Source organism: Lycorma delicatula, chromosome 7, assembly GCF_047948215.1.
Source record: "Lycorma delicatula isolate Av1 chromosome 7, ASM4794821v1, whole genome shotgun sequence".
NCBI classification, from domain to species: domain Eukaryota; kingdom Metazoa; phylum Arthropoda; class Insecta; order Hemiptera; family Fulgoridae; genus Lycorma; species Lycorma delicatula.
The window spans coordinates 110,880,113-110,901,910 of record NC_134461.1 but is presented as its reverse complement, the minus strand read 5'-3'; the positions used below and the strand labels follow the sequence as shown (position 1 = coordinate 110,901,910).

General features: G+C 28.6%; 1 protein-coding gene across 1 annotated transcript in view; it reads right to left on the bottom strand.

Moving 5' to 3' along the window:
* The window catches only part of LOC142327405 (testicular acid phosphatase homolog), a 34,285-nt gene extending 13,017 nt beyond the window's left edge, over positions 1-21,268 (bottom strand). The window contains exons 1-6 of the mRNA XM_075370439.1: positions 21,136-21,268; positions 18,534-18,703; positions 15,708-15,907; positions 5,238-5,339; positions 2,392-2,628; positions 1,247-1,429 (exon numbers count right to left, since the gene is read on the bottom strand). Of these exons, the coding sequence (XP_075226554.1) occupies positions 1,247-1,429; positions 2,392-2,628; positions 5,238-5,339; positions 15,708-15,824 (639 nt within the window). The 5' untranslated portion in view covers positions 15,825-15,907; positions 18,534-18,703; positions 21,136-21,268. The remainder of the gene's footprint in view (positions 1-1,246; positions 1,430-2,391; positions 2,629-5,237; positions 5,340-15,707; positions 15,908-18,533; positions 18,704-21,135) is intronic.
* Positions 21,269-21,798: the final 530 nt, after the last annotated feature.

Genomic DNA, 21,798 nt, shown 5'->3' with positions numbered 1-21,798 from the left:
AATAATATAACAAATATACACCCGATTGGTACATTCCGGTGTTAAGTTATGGGGGCCGGACACACAAAGACAGACAAGCACACATACAAATGCCCCTTACGAGTAGGGTAGGATAGAAAATCAAATTCCTATTAAAGTCAACATAGTTCAATGATGGATTTATCGATGATTTACATTTCTTATATATAATTCTTTCCAGTACAGCTTAAATATTTATGAAAATTATTTCAGTTATTGTTATTTGTATAAATAAAAATGCAAATGTTTGTTTGTTAAAAATCTTAAAACTCCGAAAGTTCTTCACCGATTGTTTTGAAATTTTGACCCAACGTTGAATTCGAATAAGCCCGTGCTTTTATATACCTACTATTTATAAAGACGTCACACCTGTGACAGTTAAAGACATGCTTTTTTTGAAAAACAGTGCTATCAGTGGAACGTAAAAGTAACACACGCAATACTAAATATTTTACAATTCCATTTCAATGTTTCCGATATGTGTGTCCTCTATAGACTAAAAAACTACTGGACCGATAAGAGGAAAAAGGGAGAAAGGGTAAAATGGAAAAATCGAAAAAGATAAAAGGGAAGAAGGGGAAAATTGAAAATATGGAAAAAGTAAAAATGGAAAAGGAAATGGAAAGGAGAAATAGAAAATGGAAAGAGGAAAGAGAAAATGAAATAAGGGAAATATGGAGGAAAAATGGTAAATGGGGAAAGGGAAATGGGGAAATAAGGAATGGAGAAAGAGGAAAGGAATATTGTAAGATGAAAATGGGGCAAAGTAAAATGGGAAACGAAAAAAGGATAAAGGGGAAAAGGGGAAAGTTAAATTTGGTGGAGTTTACCAAACTTCACCAAATTGATGAAAATGAAATTGATCAAATGAAATTTGATGAACATTTGTTAATGTTTTATCAAATTTTCAGTTCTGTTCATTTAATCTATATATATATATATATATACTCAAATCTAGCTATATTGAAGCATTGTTGGGTTTGCTAGTAGACTGTTATAATTTAAATTAAGGAATATACACAACTTCCTATCTAAAAATATTATCTTTATAATGCACGTCTACATTAATACCTTTTCAGAGTTGCATAAAGTAGAATTTTTAACTTAAATTTTATCCTTAAAAAGCACACAAAGTATTTAGGAAATTGAGCAGTATGTACGTACAAAATATTAACAAAAAATTTATTATAAATTTATTATTGTTATTTGATAGAAACTAAAATCTTACTTCGACTAGTAGAGTGTCATATATACTTAGAGCCTCACAAACTGAAGTTATGTTCTGCCCCGTATATTTTGTTAAATATTTGTACATTTTTTTATCTTTTGGTGTTTCTAGCTTACTTAATAACGATAAAACTTTTTTGTGTTCTGCCCAGAATCTTGGACATGGAGCTAGTGGTGCCAGAATCTGAAATAATATAAAAAAATTAAATAAAATTTTAACAACTTTTAACAAAAAGAAATTTTAAAATGCTTACTTCACAAGAACAGAAAATTAAATGAAAAAATCAAAATCTAGTTGAAATATATAAAACACACTAAGTGATAAAGGGATTTCCTAACTACTTTAAGAAGAATGCGATTTACAACTCTGCATCTTCAATGAAATCAAATCTGCATAATTAACTTTGGAAAGATCTTCTGTAAGAACTGTTACAACATAATTTAAAATTAACTAAATATATTAAATTTGTATTATCATGGTTCATCATAATAATCAACTACACAATAAACAATCATAAATAAAATTATTCTGTATTTGAGAATTTTTCAATAGCTTCTTATACTGAGTTTGTCCTTCTGATAGTTGTTATACGTAAAACATTCCTCTTTTGAGAGTTTGTCATTACTTTTATAATTGTATACAGGTCAATATAAACCTCTTTAACTATTTGTTGAATCAAGTAAGTATTTATTTAATTTGTCTTCTAATCTTTTCACTAATATTTTTAAAACACTGGGAAATATTCTCAAGAAAGGTTACATATAAGACTTCCAGAAGCTACTCAATTATGAAAAGAGTTTAATGTGTTTCAAATCTTATATGTTTAAGGCACCATGTAACTCCAGAATAGGTGTAACAATGTTAATGAAATAAATACTAAACAACTTGCCTCACACGATTAACATTAGGCATCTGATTGTCAAAAAATATCAAAATGCCCATCCTTTATTCCCACTAAAATTTAATCATTTGCATGCATGACATGTATAATTTTCAGTGTATATTAGAGTTCTTATACTGTATTATTACATAAGTGTCTTAAAAACTTAAAGTATTCATGAGAAATCATCATATTACTTCAAAGAGGATGTAATATATAAATTTTTGTTTTGTTTTTAATAATAAAATAATGGAAGAAATAATACCTTATCTTGAGTGTTAGGTACTGAATGAATTGGTATTGGCTGCCAAATCAATTGATCATTCCAAATCTGATTACCTTCTGGTGGAAACATTCCAGCTAATAAAGCTGCAGCACTCATATGAGCTCTGTCCATATCACTACTGTTAACTCTAACAGCCTGTGCTGAATATTTTGGTATAAATGTTTTGTATTCCTCTCGAAATACTTTTCCCAAGTTATAGAGTTTCCTTTTTCCTTCCTGTGGGCATAAAATAGAATAAAAAATAACTAAAGAGCTTTATGTTCCAATATAAGATGCAATTTTTTTTTTTAGAAGTAATTGAATGAAATTTTTACAATAAAACTTCAATAATTAAAATATAAGGGCTTATACCCACTCCCTCTCCCTCTCTCTCTTATCTCACTCACTATCTCTCTCTATTGTATATATATATAAATAAAGAAGAATGTAACAAACTTTCAGCACATGTTCCTTTCAGGAAATCAGGAAAATGTTCAGAACTAGAGGAAATAACGAAGGAAGTAGATAAAAATATAAGTTTGGAAATGATTTGTTAGCAGTGTTGGCTGATGAAAGATTTTGCCCTGATTTCTACACCTTTGCTAAAATTAAACCAGAATATAATTCTTGGAACCCAAATTAGGAGGTAAATTTAGTTGTTTTATGTTCAATCTTATATGAGAAATTGAAAAAAAAATAGGTTCCAGAACTTATTTTTAGTAGTGTTTGAGAAATCTGGGGTTGAAGATGAAAGATTGGGGCTCAAAAACACACTATGCTGCATAAAATAAATTGGATAACTGTGTAATAAACATATAAACATTTTAAACAAAACTTATAGAGAATTTGACTCAAGTAAAATGTTATGAATAAAACTCTAGAAACTTAATAAAAACATAACAATTTTGAAGTTTGTTAAAAACAAAACGCATCAAAATGTGGCAGATTTTAAATAGTTATTAAATGAAACAAAATCTTTTGAAAATTATATATATAGGCAGAGAGAACCAAATATATGTGCTAAAATGTGATTGAATAATGTAGCACAGCATATAATATTGTGTTTTTTTTGCATTATATCATATAATTCTACAAACCAAAAGTAAGTAAATAGATTTACTAATCATTTCTCTTTGTAAAAAGAGTTAAATCTAAAAATAGAAAATGAGAAAATCTATTTTCATATTCCAGTCATGAACTCTTTTATTTTTATTCTAACTATTATAAATAAAGAATTATGATCTCATACACATATTATGCAACAGACAAACATATTAACAAGGAATAAAAATACCACATATATTAACAACAGTATTTCAATAGATTTATTTATAACTGAATAAACTTCTAAATTAATAAATTACATCACAGAATATTATTTTCTGAAAATTTTCAGATTCAAACAATATTTACAGTACTGTTAAGCTGATACAAAATTTTACATAATTAATTAAAAACAAACCAATCAAATACAAATAAAATAAAATAAATAAGTGTTATGCTTAAGAAAGTTGATAAATGATGTCTGATACGTAGATATGTCTGATATATCTGGTACAATTACTAAGTAGAAAGAAGGTATAATATTTAGGATAAGACATTAAATTAATGTTTTAACAGCATGGAAAACACTGTTTTAAATCCAATCAATTGCTATTTCATCGAATCTTCTGAAGCAATTCCTAATGGTGGTCCTGAGGCTAAAAAAAATGGTCCTAACAATAGAGGCCAAAGGTAATTTAGTTTAGTTTTCTGAACAAATCATAACTTTTTTCAAAAATGTTTAACATTTAAACAAATTAAAAAGTTGAAAATACCTGAATAATTATAATATATGCGATAAGCTTTTTATACAACTCTTTTTGATTTAATAGTAGTTGAGAAAGTTACAGCACTGAGAATATGAGTTTACATTTAATTTAAAATAAAATTTTAGAATACTGCAGTGAACTAATCATGTAACTGAATAAGATTTCACCAGTTTATAGGAAGTGATTACTCTCATCAATTAAAAAGATAATCTGAAAGAAAACAGCAATCAAGTTATAGTGAATGTGCTATACATGGAAATTAAAGGCTTGGATTTGGATAAGGTAGTAAGTATAAGGCAGATAATGAATTCTACATTAGACTTACCCAGGAGAAAAACTCTAACGTAAAATATATATTAATAGAAATAAAGGGAATAACACTGGCCTCAGTGAACACATCAGTAAGCTTACAGGCAATCAGTACAAAGCAGAGGCTCACTTTTTTTCCATGCTTCGATAAATGTTTAGATAGTAGTAGTCGTCAAGTAAAGGTGTTTAGCATTGAAGGTGAGGGATCTGCAACTTAATCTCCATTACTGCAAAGCCACCCAGAATCACACTTGGATCACAAGTGCACTCTGCCACAGACAAAAAAGGAAAGGGATTAGTTAAGGTACTTTATCCTATGGCGATTTTGTTCTTTTTGTGTTTTTTGATTTATAACCAAAGAAGATTTAGAAATGCTAACACTGGTAAGTGTCAGGAAAGTTTCTGAATAGTTACTTTTTTGAGAACATTCAGTATTTGACAACGGGTAATAGATGCATCTTTCTCATGGTATGGTTAAAGACCAGAAAGAAAAGTATCAGTTGTTGCCATACAGCAAAGAAAAAATTATTATTATTACTTTTTTTGTTGTTGTTTAACCTCTGGGACCAGCATTAGGTATTGCTTCAGAGGATGAGATGAATGATTTGCAGGCCGACATTTTTAAATAAAATAATTATTTTTGTCCAAAACAGTCGGCCATAACTATTATTGTTTTTACATTACCTACTCGTATTATTATTTTACATCTGTTGTCCAATTACTTACATTTGTCAACTGACCTAATCCATTAGGCCAGTATTTCTTTTCATCTTTATAAGGATCATTTTTATAAAAATGTAAGGGTGCTCTGTCACCATGACGATGAAGCTGTAACAGGTAGATAAGTAGGTATATAACAGAGTTAATGTTTTAATATGTATATTTTATAAATATTTTTATTTTCTATTTGCATACAACTAATCCAGCACCTGAAATGATTTAATGCAATTTAATTTTAATCTCAAATATTATTCCTATATATTCTTTCATTTAAAGATAATCAAGGAATGATTATAATGGTATACCGATTTACTTAGTTCCTTAAAGTCATGGAATATTCTGATAGCTTGAAACATTACAGTACTTTTTCATATGTTAACATAAATGTATCTGTTCATCAACATTTCAGTGACAATTTTTTTTTTAAGAATGAAATTTTTCCTCAAATCCTAAGATTGAGTTATGCAAAAATAATTCTGTTTTTGAAAGGTTGTATGTGAGAAAACATTTATAAAACAACATGACAATTTAATGAAATTTACACTTTTATACTGCAGTGAAATATTTATGATTTTCTTTCCATTCTGGAAACTAATTTTCCAGGTGTATATATGTATATTAAAATAAAATAGAATCTGAAATTGTATTCATGTATGTAGCAATTGTACTTTTATTGACTGGTGACATTTCATTCAAAAGTATTTTCTCAGCAAGTTATATAATTGATTCTGAAGTAATAAAAATTAACAAAGATTTTCTTCATTTTATTCTTTATTTTTGTACAATTTTTCATAATAGTTGTCAAAGAGTTTTTGATTAAAATTTTTTTTTTGTTAAATGTTTTAGTAAATAAAAAAATAAAAAATTGGTCTGAATGGATTGCATGGCAGTAATTTTGAAATGGTTAAAACTAGTGCAAAAAAAGACATTTCAAAATACATGGAAAAGGTACTTCCACAAGTTTTGCTTTTAGCAATTCTGTAGCTCTTTATTAGTGGTGTTCTAATTTCTAATGATCATTATCATGACGTAGTAAGGAAAAACATTTAATATTTGGTTTTTATGGTGTTTAATTAATTTTTTAAAAATAAATTTTGTCAATTTATATACATAGAGTATGTTGGATTTATGACTTGTATATGTTACTTGAAATATTTACAAGTTGTAAACAAGTCTGGTCTGTATATATCAATAGTATCAGTTCTAATGCTACCACATTTTAATTCGCCCATTGTTATCTTCATCAATATATTTTTATTATTATTATTTTTTATTTTTACTGTATGATCCTGTGGATTTGAATGTAACTGTAAACAATTTTAATGAAAAAGTTTCAGTTTTGTGTAATAGTAGTGTGGTATATATCAGAGCGTTATATAATAATTATGTGTATTCTTTTACTACGTGTTTTTAAACTTGTTCTTTACTTAATGCACCTCGTAAAACAGAAAATCAAAAACGCTTAGTGACAGACATATTATGTAACCAACATTATATGTACTGGATATTTTAGTTTATTTAATTTCAGGTGAATGGGTTTGTACATATATATATATATATATATATATATATATTGTTTAGACTAAGCGCATGTTATTAAAAATTTATTTAAGAAGGACTTTAAAATTTAAAGGTCTTTCTATCAGTTCACATAGATCCTTTTGGATGCACTTGGCACCTGATTAATCAGTGGTCTCCTACACACTACATAAGCTAGCTGCACACTATATTCAGTCGTCTTCTTCCAGCCTTCTTCTATCAATCGTCATAGACTCAATGTACAAAATATAATATAATATATATTCTTTAACAATGTATCATTCATGGAATCATTAAAAGCATTTATATACATAATCTTGTATTATTCTTTCAAATATTAAAGGATTATATCTAATTATGAAGTGATGAATATCTATGTTTATTTATTATTGGAACCAGCAGTAAATACATAGAGTAATTACTCTAACCAAGGTACTACACCAAGGTGGATATTATCTAGATATATATATATATATATATATATATATATATTTAAATGGTTACACTTGTGTATTCCATTCTTGTTTATGTGTTTTGTTGGTATGACAAATGAAATGTTTTAAAACTAAATCATTTTTTAGCTTACTTTTTAAAATATATTGGGAATTTTTTAAATATTTTTTTCAAACATTAAAATTGAAACCTAAGAGAAATAAAAAAACTCATCTCCATTAAAAAAAATTTTTCACTAAAATAAAAAATAGATTGCTTATTATTTACAAACATCATTAGTACTTATCAAATAAGTTCTTGGAAATTAAATAACATAAAACAAAAAAAAAAATAATTAAAATAAAAAAGATCTTTGATACATAAATCAAAATTTTAAATTAAAATAAATAAGCAAAATAAAAAAAAAATCAAATATAAAAAAAAAAATGGGAAAACAATGAAGAACTAAACATTTTTATTTTATAATTGAAAGATTTCATATCTAGAGTTTGGATAGTTAGGTCGCATTATCTGTAACTACACATTTTATAAAATAGCTTCAATTAATCATGCAACTACAGGTTTCCTGACATAAACTGTTTATTCAATTAACTCTTTATAATAGTTTTTAAACATGTAACTAATGAAAATTTGGAATTATTATTTTCATTTTTCTACTTAAATTAAGCTACTGTGTATGTTTACAACACGTAAACATGTGTAGAACTTATGCGAGAGCATAAAAATGTGTAGAACTTCAAAATGTGTAGAACTTATGCGAGAGCTACTTCTCTCTATTCTGAAATGGATAGCGTAGGGTGGTATTTTTTGCCTAAATAACTCAAAAAAAGCTGACAAAGTTGTTAAACTTTTCTGGCATTGGTTATTTTTGCTTATATAATGGAAAAATAATGATACATTAAACTCTTTTTTAAATTGATATTTTAATAAAAAATAAAAAAATAATAAATAATTAAAATAAAAAATATGCAATAAAGATATAGCTATTTTAGATTTTTGAGGGAGGAATTCTGAGGCAATTTTTAAAAAAAATGAGATAAGCATGTGTGTATGTACTGAGCTGGATATAAAGTGGGCTTATGTTTGCAACATTTTAAGAAAATTGACCCTAAAGAAACTATCTACCCCACTCTCTGGAGATATTTAACCTAAATGTTTACCCACAAATTGCCCCATACAAACGAGTCTCTGTGTCAAATTTCGTAAAAATCGGTTTATTCAGTCAAATGTTATTAAGCTTCAAACACACGTATGTACGTGCGTACAAACATTCTCCCCTCACTTTTTTTTTTTGTTTTTTTGAGTACTTGAGTCATGATTTGCCGAGAAATGTGCAAAAGAAAACCCATACCCCCTTTTTTTTTTTACTGATTACCAGTAAATAAAATATGTTGTATGCTGTATGAAGGAAAGTATACTTTACTTCATACAACATAGCTCTAGAGATATGCTGTTCGAAGGAAAGTAAAATATTAAGAACTAGAAATTTTAATTTATACGCCATAAATGTAAATGAGAAATTTCTTTATATCATATATTAAAAAAAAATAAAATATGAAATATATAATATTGGATAATAAAATATTATCCAGTAAAATAAAAAAATTGTTCCGAAAAATAACGGATGGAAAAATATAAATATTATTTAATTTTATTAGAGTAATCACTCTCTCAGTTAAATTAAACTATTATAAACGTCTATTCAGTATACTCGTAATTCCTAATAATATTTGAAATCTACTTTCTTGGTCATTGTTTATCCTTTTTGTTATTAAAAAGGCAACTTAAATTCTTTTTAAATTCCATAAAAATTCTACTCTTTAACAAAGTAACTACTATACAAATTTAAATTTATTGTTATTCGATCATTGTATGATAAGTAGTATTACTTACATTTATTGATTGACTACTTAAAGAGTAAATAAATGATTGATTAAATTATAAAAATTATCTTTAATCTGACTCGGAGGTCACTTTTCCAATCAATCCCGCGGCAAAGCATCACATAATTTTTCCCTAACAAACTTTGACGCTTCTCCTAAAAAGACTACTGTTGAATCTTTTCATCCAAATAAAGTTTTATTCTTTTTGCCGGATGCTGTATTTTACTTCGAGTGGAAAAGTCGAATAATTAAATTTTATAATTGGGTTTTAATTAACAAAATCTTGTGGTTTTTTTTAATTATAAACTATTACTATGACTATTCTCTGCTTTGATTTTAAACTCTTATGAATAATAAAACTTTTTTAAAAAAATCATCTACTTTAATTTTACGAATACGTATATCATTTACCATAAAACCATATTTGTTTTAAAGGTGCTCCCAATCCTTGTACTACAACAATTTTTTTTCTTAACGACTATATTAACAATTAAACATGAAAATTTAAAAAGAGGAAACTGCAAAAAATTACGTCTCCAATCAAAAGGAGTAAATTAGCGTACAAAAGATATTATTCTACAAATAAATTAAAAATTCTAGTTTGTTAATAAACTAAAAGATTTTTTTACAGAGCATTTAAATTGAATATATAACATTACTATAACAGAGAGCCCTAACTTTGACCCCATAACAAGTAATTGATTATAAAACAGTTATAACAAAAATGTTAATTTCTATGAAAAGAGAAAATTCGAATTTAAAAAATATTATGTTATAAAAACCTTATTGAAGATTATGAAACCTTATTCAAGACAATAATATCATTTTCTTATTATACCAATAATCAATTAGAAGTTAAAAAATAGCTCCCAAATATTTGTACCTGCAAACCACTCAACTTTTTTGTTTAAAAAAAATTTACGTTCATCTTTAGAAGGTTTATTTTCATTCTTAAATCTGAGCACTTTTTATTTATTAAAGTTAATCTCTATATCATCTCGATAGGAATGTTTCTAGCGAATTCATCACGCATTGTAAAATAAGTCTATCCTGAGCTAATATAATCAAATCGTTTACATTTTGAAAACATTTATATCAGTATTATCTCTACGACTACGTCAATTTAAGTATCATTAGTAAATAAAGAAAAAACAAGCCTTAATAGAGACAGCTTTGTTTGATTCTTATAGAGATTTAAAATTGTTATCATAGTCCACATCCCAGCACTATATATCGAAAAATTTTAATTCATCGCTATTTTAAAATAACATAGCATAATACTTTTTATTCATTTGTAATATATTTAATCTTACTTATCTATTAGCAGTGGACAACGAAAACCCGTTTAGCCAGTCAATAACACCAACTTTCATCATAAGGCGTATGACGTCTTCTTTAAAAACCGACTATAAGGAAAGGTAAACTATAATAGAATCGGAACACTACTATACTCTCTTCTCTTGGAATGGTATCTAAGTCACATTGACGCAGTTAATCCCCTCCGTATTCACCCAACCAAAATCTTTAAGGTCAAATCTTGTAACGAATGACAACCTTTAATTAGGAAAATTTTGTTATAAAATATATTTTCTGCCAAAAAATAAATGTTAATCAAAAGAAATCACTTCAGTTAAGTTTTTCTCATCCATGATGCAGTAAATAAAAAAATTATATTGATCCGAAAATTACAAGCTAAATAGATTTAAAAAAAAACACAGAGAAATTGAACGTGATCACTCATTAGTTGTTCAAACACAATTCAGCTTTGTAAGCTTAAAAAGGAAATTTGAAAATTTGCGGCGGGTAAAAGTATATTTAATTCAATTTATCTGGAAAATATTTTTTTCTTAATCAGTGAAAAATGAATGGATACCATTAATCAGGATGTTATTAAGGATATATATAAAATTATTTATTTTATAGTTAATTAAAATGTTGCTGGTCTAAAAAATTAAATTTAAGTTAGTTAAACGATATAGTTTTCGTTTTTCTAAAATGTTTGTAGAAAATAATTCTATAGAATATTATTCGAAATACTTTAATGAAGAAATGATACTATTGGAACCAGGAGTTAGAAAATTTGTTTATTGTAGAGCTAAGAGTGAAATTATTATTAAACAGAAATAAATATTTAAATCAGTAAAATATTAGGGAGTAAAAATGTAGATAAATAATTTTTTTGAAATAGGTAATAAACATTTTTTAATTTTATTTGATCGAAATGTCCGATCTCCGTGGAGAAGTGGTTGCTCTCGGCCTTTCATCCGCAGGTCCCGGGTTCGAATCCCGGTCAGGCATGCGTTTTTCATACGATACAAATTTCCATTTCATATGCCAATGTATAAGGTAAATTGATCATAAAAAAGTGATTGTTAGCGGAAACCTAATTTTAAGGAGTTCGTACATCTTATTGAAGTCAATATAAGAAAATTATTTTGACTAGCGATTGCCTAGAACAGCAAATGAACAATATTTGCATGAATAGTTTAAACTGTGATAGTATAATGAGCGATTATAAATGTGTGATAAGAATAAAGTTATTGTAAATCGTCGAACGGATGGTGATTGAAGGATGTTGCTGTGTGATCGAATCTCGTAAATTAGTATTTTTTTTTTTTTGGACCATTTTAAACACCCCCAAGGCAACCGGTCCTAGCAGTTAAGCAAAACTCAGTTACCTCGGACTGTCGTGCCAGCAGTCTGCCCTCCCTGTTTAACCTCAGGCTGAGGTCTTCCCATCGGGGTCCTCCTAGCTTCATTAAAGAATGCCAACTTCCTCTTTAGGTCAGCCGGCACTCTCCTCCACTATAAGGCTACCCTTCCCAGAACGTTAATTAGTATTTGAATAATCATTTACGCACTGTTACCACACAGGGAAAACTGACATGCACAACTTATTTTTAAATTAAATGTTTACAAATAAGATTCCGTATATCCCCCGTTTGTGATAAAATAAGTTAGGAGTAGGTAATGTTTTATTTTAAATGTAATAAAGTTTTTTAAAAAAGTAATTGAAAACCATTGTAGTGCCAGATGATTTTTTCATAATATCAGTTAGCTGTATGATTTATTAAAAATAATATGTAAAGTATGTGTTTAATAATATTTGGTGAATAAATTAAAAAAAAAAAATATGTATATATGTATAATGATAAATAAGTTTTTAATTTTTAGTTTCCCGTCTAGATAGCACTGTAGCTCGCTACAGTGCTACAGTGCAGGGAAAGTATTTAATCGGAACAATTTGGACATATGCGGTTTACACCGGATCTTGACGTTTTGACACCTTTCTTTCTTTTTCCTGTTTAGCCTCCGGTAACTACCGTTTAGATAATACTTCAGAGGATGAATGAGGATGATATGTATGAGTGTAAATGAAGTGTAGTCTTGTACATTCTCAGTTCGACCATTCCTGAGATGTGTGGTTAATTGAAACCCAACCAGCAAAGAACACCGGTTTTCACCAAAGAACAACGTTTTGACACCTAAGGAACCCAAAAAACAGGATGGAAATTTTCCCGATGTTAATGGTCGTATATACATACGTGTGTTCGGTGTTGGCCTTTAAATCACCTTATATCCGCAGAGCTACTGAACTAATTTTGGCCAAACTTGATCAGATTACTTCTACATATGGGATATCGATCCATTACATTTTCAATTTAAAAGGTCAAGCGGGTGAGGCTGTAGAGAAAGGTCATCCTCAGTATCTCGAGATTTCATCTAATTAAGGTCATACCTTTCCTTAGGCAGATTTTATAATAATTAAAAAAAAAAAATATTTGTCAAAAAAATTTTATTTGCGAAATCGCATCTCCACTCCCAAAAATGCTGTTGCTATCGTTTCCTATGTTGTGACGTTACAGATGAGCGGCGGTAGAATTAAATAAATGAATAACATTTAAAGTGTAAAAAAGTAACCCCGTCTGGTTCGGTCTTGAACTGGATCGCCCGGTTGGATCGATACGTGGTACGTTAAGCCTCGCGGCTACACCAGTCCGGTTAGACTGGACCTGAGATGTGTGGTTAATTGAAACCCAACCACCAAAGAACACCGGTATCCACGATCTAGCATTCAAATCCATGTAAAAATAACTGGCTTTACTAGGACTTGAACGCTGGAACTCTCGGCTTCCAAATCAGCTGATTTGGGAAGACGCGTTCATCACTAGACCAACCCGGTGGGTTTATTTTTTATTATCACCAGTGCGAACCGTAACAATTTTTTCACGTTTTTTGTTTACGGTTTGTGAAATGGCATTTCAAAATATACGGGGGTTTGATCAGTGTATCCTATTTGAAAAGGCAAATAGCCTTTATCTTTTCTAAGATTTATTATGTATTTGTGAAAATGTATTATTTTTTGTTCATAAGGGTGTGGAAGTCGTTGAGAAATGGTCGTTTTTCGTCTTATTTACAAATAAATCATTTCGTGCAAAAAAATCATGTTATCCATCCACGACTTGCTTTAAAATCAACTTTATTAATTGATTTAGCGATTTCACAAGCATATGATTGACACATTTCTGTTGTGACAGCATAACCGCATTTTCTTTTTTCCATAAAAAAGTCATACAATTTTTTTCTATGTCTGTTTATTTTGTTTTTAAGCCACGAAAAGCCCTTTTATTACCAGTGCCTTTCACCAGAAGTTGTTTCTTCTTACGCCAGTCTCGAATGCAGCTTTCATCTACGTCAAATTTTCTTCCTGCCGCCCAATTTCCAATTTTTTCAGCCTCTTCTATAACGCGCAGTATTTCATTTACTGTAAAAGATCGTGGACGCTGTCCTTTTGTACTTATTTTAATGCCATAATTAAAATAAATCACCGTATTAAACTTTACAAGATACACTAAACAGATTAAATGCACATAACCGTTCATATATACAAACAGTACAATGACTATGGTGAAAAGACAAGACGACGATGGGTAACTGATACTGTAACTGTAGTATCATTAGACCCGGATGCAGCCTAAACAAAACGAATCAGTTTTATAAAAATACCGTAACTTCGTTCCTATCGATAATATGAACAGGATGTTAATAATTAAGGATGTATTCTGTGTAAGCGGCATCCGGTATTGATAAACGAAAGCGTAATGTAACTATATTTATGTGATTGAATTTAGGTACTTCTAAGAAAACTTAAATATAAATTATCCTGGCTAAAGGCTATGTTTCAAGTAAGCCCCGCACCCTTATTTTTTCTCTCCAATTCCAAGAAAAAAAGTGCGCGGGTACTCGAATAATAACGGTAAACGAATAAATATTATATTTAAATAAAATTATAAATATGTTAAATTAAGTTGTAGGTCTAATGCCGCGTGACGGGAAAGTCCTACAACTGCTTTGTCAGCTTTTTGTAATAATAATAGGTCTAACAAAATTTTATTTTATTTAGTTAAATGTAGGTTGCTTGTCTGGTGTAGATAGCCATTGAAAAGAAAAAAATATCTGGTTATATTGCGAGGTTTAAAGCAAAGTGTGTATGGCCGTCGTTGATGGTTTCCTTCTTTTCATCAAAGAACTTAAAGGTATTTCAGAACTGATTTCGTTGATTTTTAATTTAGCTTGTGTTCTGGTATTTTTCCTGATTTTCGGGAAGCAAGTTTCATCTTCAATAAAGCTATCTCAATTAAATTCTATATTTATTTCAAATATGGGTGCTAATATCTTCGAGAGAACTATCCGTCCAGCTCTTTGTCTATTTATATTACTTAGAGGCAGTGTGGTTTCATGGCCTTACAGATTTACACATTGCTACATATCTATGTGATAAGTTAACATTTATCTCCCCGAAGGTTGATAACCAAAGACAGGTTGATGCTATCTATTTCGACTTTAAAAAGGCGTTTGATACTTTTCCTTACATTATCCCGTTGCGTAAGTTAGAATCTTATTACGTTAAGAGTAATGAACGTCACTTGTTGGAAATCGAATGGTTTGACAGTTAATTTGCGAATAAATTAAATTTTTTAACTAGGGTTGTCTAAACCGATACTTCTTTCTTTTTCCTGTTTAGGCTCCGGAATTACCGTTCAGGTACTACTTTAGAGGATGAATGACGATGATATGTATGAGTGTAAATAAAGTGTAGTCTTGTACAGTCTCAGTTCGACCATTCCTGAGATGTGTGGTTAATTGAAACCCAACCAACAAAGAACACCGGTATTCACGATCTAGTATTGAAATCCGTATAAAAGTAACTGCCTTTACTAGGACTTGAACTCTGGAACTAAAGCAGCTGATTTGGGAAGACGCGTCCACCGCTAGACCAGTTTGGTGGGTTATAAAACGATACTGCAAAGGTTTTTGTCAAGAATTTGTTATTTTTTATTTACAAACACTCTTTTTGTATTGTTTATTTATTTAATTATTGACATTATTACTTGCCATTTTAGTTTTTTTAATTTAAATCAAGGTGATGGATGACATTAAATGTATAATAAACATTTCCTTCAAATTTTTGTTTTGTTTTTTTGGTTAAGAGCGTTTTATTTTTTTGAATTAACTTCAGTAAATGTTTAGCACGTCTTTTCCTCATATTTATGAGTGATAATACTAGTATAATAAGAATTATAAAAAAAAATTAACTTACAATAGCAACAAGTTCCAGAGATCCTGTGTCTTCAATTATTTGTGCAAATATTGTATCTTTTGAAATATATACAGCTAGAATTAATAAGATGTTTACTTTTCTAATTAATAACTCCATTGTACTTCAGTTTTAAAGATTATGAAGAATACACTATCGACTGATGATTACGACTGTTGATTACACTATCTGGAGATCACTAGCTAAAAACATAATATGAGAATTTTTCAGATAGAAAACATCGTTAGCATTAAAAATAGTTTAACATTTTAATTTTCTAATTATTATAATTTTACAAGAAAATTATAAACGAATTATTTTAAGAATTATAATAATTTTTATAGAAAAAATTTCTTCAATTAGAATTTTCACATCTTATTAACTGTACTGATAAAAATAAATTATTTTTAGAAAAATAAGGATTCTAAAATTAGAAATGTGGACAACTTATTGTTCAGTAAAATTGTAATACAGAGATCCTTATAAGAAATTCATTGCGTGTCAGTAAATTAAATGTAAGGAAAAGAATATTATAAGAATATCGAAAAGACAAAACTGTTAAATCATTTGTAAAAGGAATAAAGATCAATTGAGTCGAAGGCTTTAGAAAGTTCTTTACGTAGAGCAACTATTTTTAAATCAAACTAAGAATTATTAAATAAAATATTCAGAATACTGCAATCAAGTATCACTGTAAAAGATTCCCAAGAAAAGTTGTTGATTTAATGCAATGTTTTGTTTAACAAGCAAATCTGCGTAATCTAATCTATTTGAATTAGCTGTTCAAAGAATATCTTTATGTAACAAGAACGCTTCAGGTCTGTAACTTTTTAAAAAATTGGAAAATTCTAGTGGTTGTCCATAAAAGTAGGGTATTTATATAAAAAAAAGATAAATTAATGAAATAAAACAATGACAACAAGAATCTCGTTAGGTGATTTACACACATAAAAAATATATATATATATATATTATGGTGAATCAAATGATTTATCTATCTACATATGCTTCTGAATCAAATGAACTAAAAAACGATTGGTCTCCTCAGTTTCTACCATACTAGCAGAAAAATTGAGGCATCCAAATCGCCTGGCCATCTACAAAACGTGTAAAAGCGACAGTTCGACATTCTGTATTCCACAAACAGATCTAAAATTACTAATAAACGCCATGGAAATAAAAAGTAGTGCATATTCAAGAGTCAAAGGTAATTTTCCAATTAAGGACAAAGATTAATATTCAAGGGTCAAAGATAATTGTCCAGTTTCACGTTTACTTCAACATCTCGTTAAATTTAAACAAGTAATAAAGATTAAACAAGACTTATTTATGAGTACTTCTGATTAAATTGTTGAATTTGATACATATATTTTAGTTTAATTTCCATTTTAATGTTTTATAAATATTTTTATAATAATTTAAATCTACATTATTGTTGGTCTATGTTGTTACTAATGTGACTATTATTTTCCCAAAGTATGTCACTTATGATCTCAGGATGTCAGTGTGACAATCTCTCTTTTTACGTGGAAATATTGTAACAAATTTTTCTCTCTCATACACAAATATTGAGATGATTCAAAAATATTTTATATTGTTAAATTATTGTACATGGGGGCATTTCTTTGTTCCTCGCCGAGTTTATTTGTCAAAAGGCACCTTGTCTCTAAAGGACAACAACCCAATGATGGAAGTAAGATTTCATGTAACCTTTGATAGAAGTTAGGTACGGCTTTTTCGAGCCGTATTCTTTTAACTATAATTAAACTCGGTTTTTTTTTTTTTTTTTTTTTTTTCTTTTTACTGTGTGGAACATTAAACTAGGATTTTATTCTGATCCATAACCAGTGAATTTCCTACAACTCATTACGGTAGCAGACCATCTGGGATTAAGAACGACTAGAATACCATGACACACTCATTTATCTCTTATAAATGTTCTGGAAGTCCCCAGATAACCCAAGCCAGCTGTAGTCTTGTATAGACCCAAGTCGACTGTATCTGAGACCCAACCACCAAAGAACACCGATATCCATCATCTAGTATTCAAATCCGAATAAAAGCTTTATTAGGATTCGAATCTGAGAACTCTCGATTTCAAAATCAGCTCATTTACGATGACGAGTTTAAACACTAGATCCGGCGGGTTATCATGGTGCACTAATAATTTTTAAAACTTTTATTGTTTCCGATACAGAAAGGTAAAATCATAAAAGTGTTGTGAATGAATATTTCCCATTAGCTGATTTAAATTGCTCAAAAGTAAAATTAAAACACAACTTTATTAAAAACTTACCAGGTATTTATCTTTTTTTCAGTAATTAACTAATACTACTAGCACGATTAAAATGTTATTTTCTTGTTAACGAAACGCTAGTTTTTTTAAAAACTGTTCTTTGAATAAAAGTTTAAAGAAGATTAACTGACCCTTGTACGGGCTTTAATATAATCTTATAGTAATCTTATAGTAATGTCCAACAGACTTGAAATGAATGAGAATTCGTTGGTCAAGATAATTTCGATTTTAATTGTCTTTAAAGTGATGGAAGAAGAAATAAGTAATAAATTTACTCTTTAATTGCTATAAAATTGATAAATAAAATATTATAAAAATATATCGAATAAATTTTTCAGAAAATCAAGCCAAAATTTAAACCACATAATACGAGTATTAGCATAATACAATCAGCGTAATACATTCATTTTCTGAAACTGCTTATTTCGTTTATAAATAATAAATAATTATTCTAAAAAAAATAATTAAATTTGATTTAAGCTTAATTATACCATTCATAATATTATTATATAAATAAACTAAAACATTCTTACCTATAATAAGTTGGATGATAACATTATTTTCCTTTTTTGTCGTTGAAATAGGTCGATGATCCGCAAATGATGCAAATATCAGCAAAATTTTAATGACACATTGAAGTATCAATGTAAAGTAGATCCTGGTGTACCGGTCTTTTAAAGTTTTTATCCCCTCCTACATGGAGCTGCAGTAAAGGAGAATTGCGTTTAATAATTTCTTGTTTTCCTTCTTTGATACGGCATTAATGAGATAACTTATTAAATAATATTTTTACCTTACATTGTAAAATTTAAACAAGGAAAAGGCAAAAAATATTTAATCTAAGGAAGCTTTAGAAGAAAAAATGACCGCAATCACTTTACCCTGTCCTGTTATTTTGGCTAAAGAAAGCGGTTTCAAACGGAAGAAAAGATGATAATAAAAATTAAATATTTAATTTTACAAATAAACGGATCATTTATTACACATTTAAAAAATAAGTATTAGGAATAATTTGAAAGAAAATTAAATTAATAACTTTAGTAAAAAATCTGATGGGGACACCACATGACTTTCTTGTACGCCTATTAAATTACATATACATACCTTTTTAAAATGAAAAGTACGTAAAGTTTTATCTCATTAATAACTGTTGATATATTTTCTTTTTTTTTTATTATGGAATTATTATTTATTGTAAAACAAATTACAAGTAGAGGCTAATAATTATTAATAAATCAATATATTTAAGTTAAAAAAAAACTAAAAAAAAAAAGGAGTTGAAGTCTAATTCGAACCGATGTGCCTTCCCCTTGTAAGATCCAAATATTTCATTAATTAAAATGTTATTTGGCTACAACTCTGGAACCAATGAAAATAACTACCACTTATGATATATCGTTGAAAAGCTCTCAATGAGAGATTATTACTGCAATTAAGAAAAAGTCCAAAATCCAAATCTTTTTAGATTTTGGGCTTTTTTGGACACTTTTGGTCCAGTCGATTGCAATCAAAAGGGGAGGTGCACAGCTAGATATTACAACAGTCTTAAATATAAAATTTCAACAACCTATAGCTAATCGTTTTTGAGTTATGCGAGATGCGTCACGCCGAAATTAGTCAAAATGGATTCAGGGGTAGTCAAAATGGATGTTTCCGTTGAAACCTGAAAACCGAGATTTTTCGCGATCACAATACTTCCCTTTACATCTTACAAGGAAGTATATATTATATTTGAAAGAAAAATAATTGAGAAAAATCTTTTTGATAAAGTAGATATGCAAGAATATCGACTAATGTAATGGATCATTTTGTTTTAATGATATATATTATTATTATTTTATAAATAAAAAAATAAATTTTATAAATGGTTTTTTAGTAATCCGAATATATGATAGTCTTCAGAAAAAACCTTTTTTCTTGATAAATGTTTTTCTTTTGAGATAACTTTTATTTTTCTCTTTCAGTATAATTATCAAGTTAAAACTAATTATAATAATTAGGTTAATAATTAAGTAGTTATTATACGAGGAATATTTTTAAAGTAAGTACCATTTTTAAATTTTGCCGCTGTGTGCTGCGGTCGGCACACACATGCGGACTGTGTACATCTGTTGGCAAGCCACAGACACCATTACGGAGATATTCGACTGTTTACGTTGTGAGTATTTAAAATGCCTCCACTGATCGAGAATCCCGCCGACTGTGAAATACATGGTGTGATTCGTTTTCTTAGTGCTAAAGGCGTGAAAGCGGTTGAAATTCATCGTCAGATCAGTGAATTATATGGAGAAAACATTATTAGCGATGGAAACGAAAATGGGTTAGAGCTTTTAAAGATGGCCGCCAGAATGTTCATGATAAGGAACGGAATGGACGACCTTCTGTCATTACTGAAGATTTGGTCCAGAAAGTTGACGAAAAAGTGAGAGAGACGCTTTACGATTTCTTCACTATCTGAAGAGCTTCCTCAAGTTTCAAGAAGTGTTGTATATGAAATTGTGATCGAACGCTTAAATTATCGAAAATTGTGACCGTGTTGCAGTGGTTATTAAATTAGGCGGCGGACTTCTATGACGACGTTGTTCAAAAGTTTGTTGCACGATACAAGTGCCTTAATATTGGTGGCAATTATGTAGAAAAGTAGTTAAAGTACAGGCTTTCACGTAAAAATAAAAATTTTTTTTAAATTTTAAAATGGTACTTTAAAAACATGCCTCATAGATTATAATAAAATTTTAAAGTTAATACAAATATTCGTACGGTAATGTAAGTTAATAATAATTATGCCAGAATGTCTATAGCGTGCTATTATTTCCATATTTTAAAAAAAAATATGTATTTCATATTGAAAAAATATTCAAATATTATTTATTATTATTTGAATGATGAATTTATTCATCACAGAAGGTTTCCAAGAAGTCTATACGTGGGAATGTGAAAATGGAAATTTGTAGCGTATGAAAAATATTATGCCTGACCGGGGTTCGCATCCGAGACCTCCGGGTGGAAAGTCGAGGCGCTACCACTTCGCCACAAAGATTGGAATTGCCATTATTGTCATTATCTATTAAAATAAATTTACGACAAAGAGAATTTTAAAAATTATAAGAAAATAGTTAAAAATCTAAAACTTGCCATATTGATTTGCTCGTCTGCAGGAAAATAATTCTATTTACTCGTACGTTATTCAATAACTAACAAAAAGAGTGCTATTCGTCAAAGCTAAACAATTACAGAAGTAAAAAGGTAGAACTTGGTCTATTGATGAACAGAGTTAGCGATATCAAGGTGAAAAATGAAGTAACCACAATAATATTTGAACTCAGGATGACGTAGTTAAATTATAAAATGAAAATTACAATAAATTATAAGTAATAATAATGATAAAATAATAAGTTTCTGAGAGTTTGTTCCAAGTGTAAGTGAGGGTCACGTTTTCTTGTTTATGCTATATACTATTTAGAGTTAATTTTATCACGTTATTTTCTAATAACATATTGTATCTATAACATTTTGTATATGTTATTTACAGCTATTTTGATACGATTTGCTTTTAATAAACTTCAAAATTGTTACTTTTCTATTTGGTTTCTCTAGATTTTATTCATATCATTTTACTCAGAATCGAATTCTCTATAAGTTTTGTTCATAACTTATATTTATTTATTTTCCATTTAATAAAGTTGTTTTACGCCAAACATAAAATAGAATTTTTCGATCCCATTCTTTTGTCTTATACTCAAATTTTTCAAAAACTAATCAAAATACGGTCCTGGGGCTTATTTCTTTCAATTTTTC